The sequence below is a fragment of the Phlebotomus papatasi genome, chromosome 1 (genome assembly GCF_024763615.1).
Source record: "Phlebotomus papatasi isolate M1 chromosome 1, Ppap_2.1, whole genome shotgun sequence".
NCBI lineage: Eukaryota > Metazoa > Arthropoda > Insecta > Diptera > Psychodidae > Phlebotomus > Phlebotomus papatasi.
In genome coordinates, this window is record NC_077222.1 from 94,981,964 (window position 1) to 94,996,331 (window position 14,368).

A 14,368-nucleotide genomic window follows, 5' to 3' on the forward strand; every position below is an offset into this window, starting at 1 on the left:
TAAAATAGGCAAGACTGTAGGGCCTTGGGCGGTGAGATCTCTGATCTATTCTCATAATTGTGAGTTCGAGACCTGAGGTCAAATTCTCGAACGTAACCAATTAGGGGAAAGTATAGTATCCGCTTTGTTATTCGGATGATTGGGAGACAATATGACAGATGTCCACTTCGCTATCCGGATGATTTTTTTGAATTTGTTCAACGTCTCGAAAATATAATACAAGTTTTTCTTGTAGAATTAGAATAAAAGTTTTAAATAAGACTAAAAAGACATAATTAGTGAATTCAATGCTATTGTCGCTATTGTATTTCAGTTATTAAACAAAAACATCACAGGATAATTCATTTTTATTGCTGAACATACGCATACATGAATTTTAAATGCAACCGTCGATAACTCGTCCGGATTACGCCGATCCGGATAAGAGAGCGGGCACTGTGTCTTCGAAAGTTCATGTCTTCGAATAATGTAAATTTTCTTTTATTTTTTCTAAGAGATTTACACATGTCGACAAAATATTAGTAAGTTTTTTATCAATTATTGATAATTATGTCATAATAATGTGTAAGTCTTTTAGGAAAAATAAAATAAATTCACATTATATAGGGGGCAAACAATATCTACTCTTTAATCTAATATACTTAGAAGGTGACCTGCTTATGCAATCGACTGGTGTGGGCTCCAGACTGTCGCGAGCTCTCCGCACTATGTCCTATCACTTGTACGACTCATGACGAACTCACGTCCGTACTCACTGAGATCGTACGATCGACTAAACTATTACAGTCGTCTCCACCATCACCAGAGGCGCTGGCCTAGAAAGGAGACATTGCGTCTCGAATATTTAGGGTTGCCTCAGCAGAGCATTTATTGCTATAAGGCGGGAAATTTAAGCTCTACATCTCGGCCGTCCTGACCTTACCAATGTCCTCATTGGAGTACTTGACTAATCCGAAGATTCATGGTTGTCTTGAGGAAAGGTAACAGTCCTTGACTTACCGAATTCCTAACACTTTTCATGATCCTCTTAGTAAATCTCATCTAATCCTTTCTACAAATCTAGGGAATTCTTTATTTGCTCGCTTCTTTTGTCACCAAGACAATATTTCGGATGTATGCTACCAAAAACAATTCCGAATCTTCTCATAATTGTCACAAAGACTTGGGGATTAGACTATCAAAAGTCATTCCTTCTACTGCATCTGGTAATGATGTCTTCTAGTGGTATCCTTGTCAATTGTTGTTATTCTTAATTGTCACTTAGACTGACTGTCACAGAGACTAATTTGTCACAAAGACTCAACAAATGTTTTTCCTTAAAGAGTATGCAAATGATCCCATATGTATTGGCCAGGCACCCAGGAAACAAATTCCATAGCCATGAATATAACAGATTCCCAGTCAACTTATGACTTTATGATTCAGTCTGCCTAAATTCCAAATGAGAAACAGACATGTTATTTTGTATTCCTTTAATTCAGTTCTCAATAAATTCCATAATATTCCAAATCAAACCATCTAACAAATAGATATTTCAATCATTCTTTGACTTCAGTTTATTATCACAACCAATCCAAATTAATTCAACATCAACTTATCAACATGTAATCCATCAACTAAGTTTTAACAGAATAAAGAAATTCAATCCATTGATAATTCTTCTGTAACTTCATCACATGCTGGGTCTTCACTAAGTAACCCACTGTACTCCTCTAAATCCTTCTCGGTTACCCAGCCCTTCAACTTCTCAGCTGGATAGGTTCCTTTGAACGGTTTCTGAGTAACTTGTGTGATCGGAGTATCCACTACAATGTATCTATCTGCCCCTAGGACAGTTTCCACTACATATGGTCCTCTGTAGCGTGGAAGCATTTTCCGGGAACTTCCAAATGCAGCAACATTGTGTCGAACCAACACAAGGTCGCCTTCCTTGTAAACCTTTGGAGCTAGGTGCTTCTGATTGTACTTTTCAGCTTGCTTCTGTTGTTGCTGACACATCCTGTCATATGCCTTTGTCCTCAAGTCTTCTACTGGTGTGCGTACTTCTTCGTGATCCACTATGAGTGAGTTATACAGCTGATCACCAAATGTTGTCTTTGGAGAATATCCCAACAGCATTTTCTGGGGAGACTCGCCGGTAGTTCTATTCACCATTGAGTTCAACATCCACTGCACTTTGGCTAACTTCTTGTCCCAGTCACGTCCTTCATTGTCTTCGGAAAGTGTCTTGAGTGCATCTTTGACTCCTCGAAATATTCTCTCCACAATACCATTAGCTCTGGGTGTAGCAACAGAGACTAATGCATGCTTGATACTGTTCTCATCACAATACTTCTGGAATTCTTTTGATGTAAACGCAGCTCCATTATCACTCACCAATACTTGCGGCATTCCGAAATATTGAGCCACTTCGTCGAGAATCTTGGTAGTGATTTTTGTAGTGGGTCCAGCAACTGCTCTCAAAGTCACAAATCTGGTGAATGCATCAACCACAGCAAATACATGTTCTTTTCTCCCACTTGTCCTTGGGAAGGGTCCACAGAAGTCTATGTGCACTGTATGGAAAGGGACAGGTGCTTTCTTATGCACGAAAATATGATGATGATTTTCGTCTTTCCCAATCTTATTCACCGCACATGGAATGCAAAATTGGACAAATTTTTCCACTGCTTGTCTCATTTTTGGGAACCAATATTCTCGCTGCAGATGTTCTAAAGTCCTTTTGGGTCCAGGATGTCCCATCCCATAATGACCACTCATCAACACATGGAATCGAACTGCCTTGGGTACCATGAATCTCAATCCTTTTGATGTTCGAGCATACACTCTGCCATTCACCAACTGGAATTTATTCTGCACATCTTTCTCATCCGGTTCCTTCTTTAAAGTCCCATCAAGGATTTGTCGAATTCGGGAAGTTGTAGGATCTTTGAGTTGTAAAGCCACAACCCAATCCTCCTCCATCTGGATTAGCATCACTTCCTGGTGTTCTTCTTCTGGTGGATCCTCATAAGCCATTCTGCTCAGGCAATCTACATGTTTCATCTGAGATTCTTTCCGGTGTTCCATTGTGAAATCGAACTCCATTATATTCAACCACCATCTGGCAACACGTGGAACTAAATGTTGTGTATCCTGGCTCTGTTGTAAAGCTTTGCAGTCAGTTACAATCTTGAAATGTTTTCCAAGAAGATAGTACCGGAATCTGAGAAGACTTTCTTTCACCGCTAGGGTTTCCCATTCGTAGCTATGGTACTTTTGCTCCAATTTTGTGGTCTTTCTGCTGAAGTATGAGACTGGTTTCAAGTGATTGGTATTGTCAGCCTGAAGAAGTATGCCTGCAAGTCCAAATTTTGATGCATCACAGTGTAATTCATGTCTCTTGTTGGGATCGTACAAAGCCAAAACGGGCTGCTCACATAACTTGGCCTTCAGGGTTTCAAATGCTTTTGTCTGTTCTTCCGTGAGTACCACATGATCCTTTTCTTGAGCTTTCACCTCATTTAGTGGTGCAGCAATATGTGCATAATTTGGCACAAAACGCCTGAAGTACCCTGTCAAACCCAAAAATCTCTTCACTTCCTTGGAACTTGTTGGACATTGGAACTCAGATATGGCTCGGGTCTTGATGTTACCTGGGGACACTCCCTCTTCTGTAATCTCATGTCCCAAGTAAGAAATTTGACACTTCATGAACTGACATTTTTCAATGTTGAGTGTGAGATTATACTTCTTGAGTTCAGTGAACAAATCACCCAATGTCTTGAGATGTGCCTCTTCATCAGTTGTAGAGATTAGTATGTCATCCATAAAACAGGTTACATCATTTTTGTTCAGAGACTGTAGTGCATGAGCAATCACCCTCATGAAGATTGCTGGGGAATTTGCAAGACCAAAAGGCACTCGTCGATATTGATACAGACCCTCCGGTGTTACAAAAGCTGTATATTTCCGGGATTCCTCGGCAACACTGATTTGGTGGTATCCCATATACAAATCAAGACAACTAAAAAGTTTCTTACCCGCCAAATCATTTAGCTTTTCCTCGATGTTTGGCATCGGGAAGTGCTCCTTCCTCACTATCGCGTTAATTTTCCGGTAGTCGATACAAATCCTTATACCTCCATTCTTCTTCCGGAGAACCACCATTGGGCTGGCAAACTCTGAAGTTGACGGCTCAATTATCTGATACTTGAGCAGTTCCTCAATTTTCATCCGGACTTCCTCCTTGAGAGCATATGGAATTCGATAGGGCCCATACTTGATAATTTTATCGGAAATAACTTGGATCTTCATTTCCTCTATTGTGGTATGCCCCAGTTCTGATGTGTCTAAGGAAAAACACTGACGATTTTCCTTGACCAGTTCCTTTAGCCTTTCCTTTATCGAGTCACTGACACCCTCTCCCACTGAAATCATATCATCAGAAATTTCAATCGGTGTTTTATTTTCATCTTCCATCTCAACTTCCACTTCCATAACATCGACATCTTTTTTGGCACTATCGGTGATTATCAGATCATTCCAGGTACGCAATGACACCACAAAGGGATCATTGAAAAAATCACGCCCAACAATCATCTCGTGATTTTGCATCTCATCCGGGACAATATGTAAAACAACCTCTCTCTCAACACCATCTAAATTCACCTTAACTCGGGCGCTACCTTTTGTTTTATTTTTCACTCCCCCAAAACCCGTCAAAGAAATTGTCCCTTTTTGCCATTTTATTTTCAACCGTTTAGCTACCGATTCTTGAGCAATAGTACAGTCACTTCCGAAATCCACAAAGGCTTTCACCTTCTGACCCTGTACTTCAGCCTCCTTGATCAACCCCTTTTTATTTGGCAGGGTGGGGAGTTGCTCGACCACCCTTATCTGAAAATCCTTGGGCCTTTTCGGACAATTTGCGATCAAATGTCCAGGTTGCTTACAATGATAGCATTTCCGGTTGTCTCGAAATTCAGTCTTTCCGGAAAACTTCTCACCTTTGACTTTATCTCTGTCCAAATTCTCATCTGGGCTCTCCTTTCTGTCCCGTTGATATCTTCCTGCATTGTCAGACACTCGTGAACCTCCACGTGAACTTGAGGAATAGGGATGATACCTGTCTGTCTGTTTTGAACCACGATTGTACCCTCGTGACGATCCGGCCTTGTGACGGTCACTTTTCTCATCCTTTTTCTCTGAATTACATTTCTCTTCAGTTTCCAGTAGAGCATGGAGTAGCTTGGTCAAGGAGGGATATGACCGATTCCTCAAAGTAGCCCTTCGGCTCTCTGGTGAGATCCCCCCAATGATGTATTCCTTCATTGTCTGGTCGTCAAGAGAAATTTTTCTTCCCAAGGCGCACATCCGGTGAAAATACGCTATTATCGTCTCATTCTTGGACTTCTGGGATTTCCTCAGCTGTTCATGGATCCCAGGGATGCTGACTTTTACAGGGAAATTGTCGATGAAATCCCTCTTGAACATTTCCCATGTCTGTAGCTGCCCCTTGGCGGCATGATACCACACTTTCGCGGTACCCCTCAACCTCATGGAACTGTACAGGATTGCAGCACTGTCACTCCATCCATACATCTCCTTGGCAGTACTGCAATCATCAATCCAGAGCTCGCAATCCATGCAACTGGGATCATCCGGATCGAACCTGGGGATGATAGTGGCAATTTCTTGGGGCCCAATCCTTGGAACACCATCGTGACTTGAGCTCTGTCCCATGGGTGACTCTCTCGGCACTGGTGGGTCAGTACCTGTCCTCCTAAGACGCGGCATTCTGAAAAATTCACAAAAATATTCCATTTCTCAAGATGTCGGCTTCTGTGTGCAAATTGCGTCATCTCCTTTTCGAGTCATTTTCACGGGAAATTTCTTACCTGCGTGACAAACACACAACACAACACCTTCTACAATCGCGTCTGAACACTTTTGTACGAGAATTGGTGAATAATTTCCTTTATTTTCCACGAAAAATAGCAACTTTTTGACAATGCAATTGCCTCAGCCTGCTTTTCGTCAACGACTAATACTTTTTTCCCCCATCAGTCGTGCCACTGTTGCAATTTCGATAATTTTCGAACAAGTTTCCCCTCCTTTCCGCTAGGGGAGATCGCGTGATATTTTATGGCACAATTTGAACCAATAGGAAATTTTCTGACGCAATTTCCAATATGATGCGCAATTACCACCTTTTTCCCGAAATATCGCATTTCTTACGGAAATTCAGCCTCTATTCACGGCGAGAATCATCCCTCAAGATCAACAATATATCCCAATTAATTATTTCTTTGCTTTTGAATAAAATTTTCCCTTATTGCGCAACATTAATTGTTTTTTTCTCTTTCTAAAATTCCAATAAAACGCAATTTTCCCCAAGTTGGGTCACTTATCTGAATTCCTGTGTACGACAGGAATTTTCCTGTTGCCCCATGATGCTTAATGCTCCCCTCACTCGCACCATTCAACCTATTGCGACCAATTTCGTCATGATGGCTACTCTGCAATCCTCACAAACTCTTTCAGGGATTCAGGGGATTCTTGCCCCATCATCCCACTTCTGAAAAAGATATAGGGGGCAAACAATATCTACTCTTTAATCTAATATACTTAGAAGGTGACCTGCTTATGCAATCGACTGGTGTGGGCTCCAGACTGTCGCGAGCTCTCCGCACTATGTCCTATCACTTGTACGACTCATGACGAACTCACGTCCGTACTCACTGAGATCGTACGATCGACTAAACTATTACAGTCGTCTCCACCATCACCAGAGGCGCTGGCCTAGAAAGGAGACATTGCGTCTCGAATATTTAGGGTTGCCTCAGCAGAGCATTTATTGCTATAAGGCGGGAAATTTAAGCTCTACAATTATTCGAAGGCATGAACGTTCAAAGGGGAAGTACTTTACCCTACCTATAACTGGTTATGGGTTACGGTCTAATTCGTATATCGACTCCCTGGTCAATCGAAAATTTATCCATAGCCAAAACCAATTATCTCGTACAATATTTCATTTAGTATTAATCCGAGACACAATAACTTCTTTTAAGCAGTGAGGCAAAATTATCTTGATCCGAAGTTATGGTTTAATTTCCGATCAACTAAGTTGTGACTGGCTAGGTTCAAGAATTTGATCTCTGGGTTACGTTCGTGAATTTGGGCTCTGCTCGGTGTAAACAACTGAATGTCCAGAAAATACATTGCCATGTGTAATAAAAGATAATTAAAGAAATAGATACTCTGAAAAAAATGTCTTGTTAAACGAACAAATGGATTTTGTTGAAATTTTGTCAAAAGGATGTTATTTACCAATTTGACAAAACTTTTTCTTGCATTTTATATGGAAAAACACCCTTTTGACAAACTTTTAACAAGATCCAATTGGCCGCCGATGTGACAAAACTTTTCCATATTCAGTACGGAAGAACATCCTTTTTACAAACTTGTCTTGTTAATTTGACAAAACATTTTTTTCATAGTAGGAAAGCGTCCAAACTTTGTAAAATTGTCGAATTCACTTTTAATCTGATCTGAATTATCTTTTGCATAATATTTAAACCAGTTTACTACCGAATAAATTGTTTCATATAAGAAATCCTTTCCAAAGTCGAAATTTCCTAAAAAAAGATAATTTTAGAATGTTTTAGCATGGGTAGCAAGTATACGGACAAATAAAAAAAGTAAACTCGAGTAGTAAAGTTACCGGTACCGTAGAACATTTGGCGTGTAGATTACAGTGGTGTTTTCGGAAAGGAATTTCCGTCCGAACGCGGCAACATCATTTGTGGGATTTGTGGAGTTTTTAATCCAAAATAAAAAGCTATCTCTTCTCCAGAGCTTTCAACACGCTTCCCAGCCACTGAGGAAGACACGGAGCGTGTTGAAAGCTTAGTGAAAATTAAATAAATAATTAGTTAAAATTAAATAAAGGAATTAAATATTTATTTATACTACATGGAAAATGCTTTTCAAAATTTTAAGCTTGTACAATAAATATTTTTTGACTGTAGAACTTTTTCAATGGTCGGTTAAACACTTGAAGCTGATGAAAAGTAAATACTTTTATGTTCGTTTATCTATTCAATTTTCCACCTTTTCCTATTTAATATGAGTAATCTAATTGAAGATTTAACATGTGACTTATCGTTTATTCGCAGTCCTGTGAAGCAATGCTGAGCGATGGTGAGACTAAGGATCTCCTCAATCGTCATTTTGATCTTGTGATCCTCGATGGAGCCTTCCCAGAGTGCGCCCTTGCTATGGTGCATAAATACCGAGTACCTTTTATGTTTGTCAACACTGTGGGCTTCTACACAGGAAGTCTCTCGCTAGCTGGCAATCCTGTTCCATACTCCGTAACTCCTGCTTTCTTTGCTGCTCTCACCGACGACATGACCTTCTGGCAGAGAGCCTTCAATGCTCTTCACTACATTTTTGTCAGCATCATGCACCAGGTGAGTCCTTTTATGGTCAGCGATGAGCCGTGCACTGTGTCAATGTGACTTGAGATCTAGTTCAGTGTGGCCGGCTTTCGTGTTTAATCACATTTTGCATCGAAAAGTGATGTGCGATAAGTGCAATTAGATGGAAATTGCCATAAAAGTGTCACTAGTGCACTTGCATTTTCAATGGCATGATCACTTGTTGATTTTCTTGGCAATCACCAGATCCGCTCATAAGAAAAATCCATCAAATAGATCAGAGATTTACCTTTGGAAAATCAGAATATTGATAAACATCCAGTTCGATTCTGATGATTTTGGATTATTTTGTTGGAAAAGTGTGTTGATGTCTAGGCTAGGGTAATTTGGTCAGTGTAAACATGCTGATGGAAAACAACTTTTTCCCCCAGAATAAGTTCATTATAGCTAAAACATTGAACTCCTTTTTGCTCAAAGCCCTGCGGGTACATCAATCACATTGATATCGTCAATATTTTTCCCAAATCACAAGAATATTGCCAATTTGTCCAAGAGATAATTGCTGATGCGATCTAGTTCTTAGCGATGTGACCTCAGATTCATGACAATTTGGTGAGATTGGGGTCATTATTGTGACATTCCTCAAGTGCATTTGGTTTCTCGAGCATTCTAATGTTCATAATTACCCGTCAATTGCAATGCAAGCTTGTGATTTTGCACAGTAAATTAATTCATTCCCAGAATACCTCAAAGCCATAAAATTTTGTAAAGAATCTTTTAAGCAAATTAATTCAATGCAAATTGGAAATATTGGAATGGAAATGAATTGAAAGTAATTGCAAAGTTTCTAATGTCCATCCTTATGTATTTCCAATAGCCCATTATGACACTTGTTAGCCGCGTGGCGAGAAATCACGTTGGAGCTGATATGCCTCATCCCTATGATATGGCTAAAAATGTTAGCTTCATCCTCCAGAATGGACATCCAAGTGTTTCCTATCCCCGTCCCTTCCTTCCAAATGTCGCTGAAATAGCCTGCATTCACTGCAAACCAGCTGGACCATTGCCCAGGGATTTAGAAGACTTTATTGCTGGAGCAGGAGAGTCTGGCTTCATCTATGTATCAATGGGATCTTCAGTGAAGGCTGCCAACATGCCTGAACACCTTCGTCTGATGCTCGTTCAGACCTTTGCCCGGCTTCCTTACCACGTTCTCTGGAAATGGGAAGGTGGTACTGCTGGGATGCATGATCTCCCACCAAATGTCAAACTCGGACGATGGCTACCTCAGCAAGATATCCTTGGTAAGTCATTAACTTACACATTAAATCAATTTTAATTTCAATCTGATGTAATTGCGATTTGAATTCAATCTCAGACAGTAAAATAATAATAAGGTTACCCAGCCCATAATAAATCATTATGAAATCTAATGAATAAGCTGGTTGAAATAATTACATTTGTGTTCTGTAAAGGAGGACTGGGACGTTTGAGCCCCTTTAGTATTTTTTTATATCCGTTTTTTTAAGGAAAATAACTAAAATTAAACTGAATTTAATAACTAATTTTTATTAAGCTGATGTTTAATGATTATGAAAATATTTTGTACAATGATATTAACACTTTTTAGCGATAAATATTTTGACAGGATGTGTATCTTAAGCATCGTTTATGTTTAAATCCATTTGTGAAAATTTCGAAGTAGCTACACTGTGAGAGAAGTCCGAAAAAGTTAAAATAACATTCCGGAACTGTTAATTTTACCCTGCATAATTGATTCAAAATCGGTGTAAATATTACCCTTTTTAGCTGTATTGGGAGTTAAAGTTAACCTTTTTCACGTTAATTTTACTCTTAAAAATGTGTAAAATTAATATTAAAAAATGTTGATATATTTTGACACTTAAAAAGTCTTAAAGTTATGAGAAATAAAAGTTAATTGCACCCTCTTTTTTATCTCAGTGTAGGCAAAGAGAAAATAATCACAATAAGTCTTAGACAAAAAAGAACTTAAGGGGATACGTGAGTTATGAAAATTAAAATTTTGAAGCTTGAAGCACATAAGTGCACTCTATCGATCGCTCAGAATAAGAAACGAATAATTCGCAGTAGGCAATTTTTACAGGAGAGCGATTTGAAGCTGAGATTTTAATTTAAAATCTCTATTTTGAAAATAATTATCTTTCAAGTGTAATATTCACAGAAAAGGTGGAGGGCATAGAGGGTATATAGAAGTATCCAAAAAGCGAATAAAACATTTTTTGTGAAAAATCGAGTTGTTCGACTTATATTTTGAATCGTCGATATAAACTATATTTTCTGAAATTTTCATTTCAAAATTCTTACAATTGAGCTGTTGGGACTAGATTTATAAAAACCTTTTTTGAGAAAATCTACTTAGAGGTAGGGGAAAGTCCTTATGCTTCGTACGATCCCAAGCTTCGTAATGCCGTAATTCTTCCTATGTTTCTCAATAAATGTTATTCATCGCACCGATCGCACCCATATTCTGAAAACTAGGGAAAAGTGTCCAGTTTTTAAAATATATTGATTGAGTAATTACTTTTATTCAGAAACATAGGAAAAATTTAGTCATTAAGAAGCTTGGGATCGTGCAAAGTACGGGCACTTTCCACTAGTCACAATTTTTTAGAGTAGGTTCACCTGAAGTCAGAAAACAAAATATTTTCTATTAGTAGATAAGTTTAATGCCCAAGGCACAATAACTTTTGCTTTGTAAATGTTTTTAGAACTGTCTATGAGAGTGAGCGAGATGACTAGATTTAGATCTTTTTCTCTCTTACTGAAATGTCAAAAAACATGTTTACAAACAAAAGTTATTGTGCGTTGGTCATAACTCGTGATGCCCAACGTTCTATAACTTTTGTTTAGTAGACATGTTTTTGACATTTCAATGAGAGTGAGTGAGATTTAGATCTAGTCATCTTGCTCATTCTTATGGGAAATTTTGAAAGTGAGCGAGAAGACTAGATATACTTTTCATTCACTTTCATTGAAATGTCTAGAACATGTTTACAAAACAAAAATTACTGTGCGTTGGTTATAATTGGACGAAAGATTAAGAAAAATGAAATTTGTGTTTTTGGAAGTATTTTATACAAAGAATTATCATTTTCTGCGTATTTACATCACGTTTAATTTTATAAAATAAGTTATAATCAAAGAAAAAAAATATAATTCATCCAAGTAAAAGTTTAACTCATCTGCTAACTAACAATTTTGGAAATATTTTTGGTTTTTGACTTAAGATTAATTTATGACCAGCGCACAATAACTTTTGTTTTGTAAACATTGTGTTAACTTTTCAATGAGAGTGAATGAAATGTAGATCTAGTCATCTCGCTCATTCTCAAAGGAAATTTTGAAAACATGTTTACAAACAAAAGTTATTGTGCGCTGGTCATTACTCTGAATAATTGTGAATACCGCAAAGTAAATTTTCTAAAAAAAGGTCTCCGAAAATCAAGGTTCAAAGCCTGAATTTTTAAAATTTTTAAATTAATATTTCAGAAAACATAGTTTAAGTGTTGTACTTTTATATGCTTAAAAGATTGAATTAAATGTTTTTTTTATTATTTAGAAAATATGACGTTTTTTAGTCTTCTTGACCCGCGTAACCCCTTAATGAGAAACTACTAATTTATTTTTTTATTTGGTTTATTAAAAGAAAAGAGATTTTGATTAGAGCAATGAATATTTTGAGAAAAATGTTTTAGCATGGGGTGTTTTATTTCTTTTCCGAACGTACACAACTTCTTAAAAGTTTATAAATAATAAAATTCTTGTAAGAAATTTATCGCTCTACAACTTTATGGAAGATAATTTTTTTTATCTGTCTCCGAATCATTTTCTTAAAGCAGATTTTACGGCGGGTGTAAATATGTTTTGTCACAGGCTCCAGACCTAGGGCCTAGTCATACGGCTTAACTTTTTTGATATATCTTAAGTAAAGTTGTTTTGGAAAATTTTGGCTTAGGACGGGCTTATTAAAAGCAAATACATAACATTATATGCTAAAAAAACCAACAAAATTGGTTGTTACTTAAGATTTTAAGACCTTCGGGGACGGGACTAAATGTTCAGTATCAAGTTATCCCTTTAGTCAAAAATTTATTTGACCAGTGAAAAATTTGTTAGCCTTCTTAATTATTTAAATAAGATAGGATAAGCTAACTCAAAAGAATTCAGATTTTTTTTTATAATAATTAAGTACTAAATTTGTAAAATTTGTCACAACTTTAATACTTGATTATTTGTGCTCTGTAAATCTGAAATCCTATCATAGTGATAAGGTAAAGTACCCTCTAGTCGGCCGCTTTCTCAACTCGGCCAGTTGAATTATTTAACCAATTTTTTAACGTTTTATAGTCAATTTCTATAAAATTTTCACTGATTTATGTTATATATAAAATAATACACATTCTAATGTTAAATCGGTTAAATCGGTAAGACCATATTATAACAAATCTAAGTAAATTGAATAAATAGTCGCACTGGCCGAGTTGAGAAACCGGCCGACTACAGAGTACTTTACCTTATATTTTATTTTTAAATGTCGATATTTGGATTAGGTTCTGGTTCTATTCTACCCGGGGTTTCCTTAGAATAATAAAACGTATGATCAATGAAAAAGATTATTAAAAAAGATTGCTCATTAAAATAGTTACTCTTATGGCCTTCATATACGGGTCCCTATTCGGGTATAAAAAAATCCTTCAATACAACCAAAATTAAAAAAAAAAGTTTTCTTATAAGTGTATTGAAACCTTTAGGTTTGTAATTGTAAACACTCACTCTTTTATTAATGTATTTTGTAATGTATCTGCCCTTTGGCATTGCCACACTTTTTAGATTGTTAAAATTTCTCGATCTAAAAGTTATAGAAGACGCATAAAATAATATAGTGAGTCAAGTAATCATTTTTATATCTTTTTAATTATAGTTTACCTTCCCTAAAATTATGTTGCTCAATACACGTGTCTCACATTAAGAAGGCTAATAATGCTATGAAGAAATTTAATTTTAAATAAAATCTGTAAACTCGACTAGTAAATGAATAAAAAGTTAATAAGCACGAGAATTTATTGAACTTGGGAACTCTTTGTGACTGCTTTATTAACACTCGCGTAAACTAAATAAAAAATTTAAACCATAATATATTCAACATTTCAATAAGTATTGTTAATATGTTTGGTTCTTATCCATTAGATTTTGAAAAAATAATAAATTTTCTGATTATTCAGCATTTCAAACTTCCGGGAAGTAGACTAAGCCTCAAATCTGAAAACCGGTTAAGTCTGTATAAAGCATAAGGCTTAGCCATGTGGCTTAACTTCTTTAAATTTTTTCCAGTCAAATTTTTTTTGAATTTTTTTTTTAGAATTTTGAGGGCAAATACTCCATTAGGTTCCAAAAATACAACAAAATTTGCTCGTTATTTAAGATTTTGAAACCTTAGGCAACTGTATTACATTTTTTAGCTTTCGGAATTTTTCGGGATTTTGGTTTTCAGGATTTTGACTTTTCGGGACTTTGACTTTCGGGATTTTGGATTTCGGAATTTTGTCCGGTACCGGTTAAGAGAAATTCTGAGGGTTCTATGACAATCAATGGCTACCAGGGCGCTCATTCCTCGCACTTATTTTAAAAGTTTGCCTTTCCATAACCTGAAACCGTATATCTTACAAAATAAATTATTCCAAATAGTTATTCTAAATTATTCTACAAAATTTATTGTTATTCTTAAAAATTAAAACCTATCAAAAAGATTTTGTTATTCAAAATCGAATGAAGTCATCCTTTTCAAAAAATTACTGTTCTTAAAATATTTGTCCTTTTTGACAAAAACTAGATTTTTGAAATATAATTCTTCTCTTCAGTTTATCAATTTCGTATCTTAAAATTTGTTTTATTCAGATTTTGAT

At 36.6% G+C, this 14,368-nt stretch overlaps 1 protein-coding gene across 2 annotated transcripts in view; it reads left to right on the forward strand.

The window, feature by feature from the left end:
• LOC129809809 (UDP-glucosyltransferase 2) overlaps positions 1–14,368 on the forward strand; it is a 42,238-nt gene that overhangs the window by 26,013 nt on the left and 1,857 nt on the right. For both annotated transcript variants that reach the window (XM_055859918.1, XM_055859917.1), the window contains 2 exons: positions 8,160–8,456; positions 9,301–9,727. In XM_055859918.1, the coding sequence (XP_055715893.1) occupies positions 8,160–8,456; positions 9,301–9,727 (724 nt within the window). The remainder of the gene's footprint in view (positions 1–8,159; positions 8,457–9,300; positions 9,728–14,368) is intronic.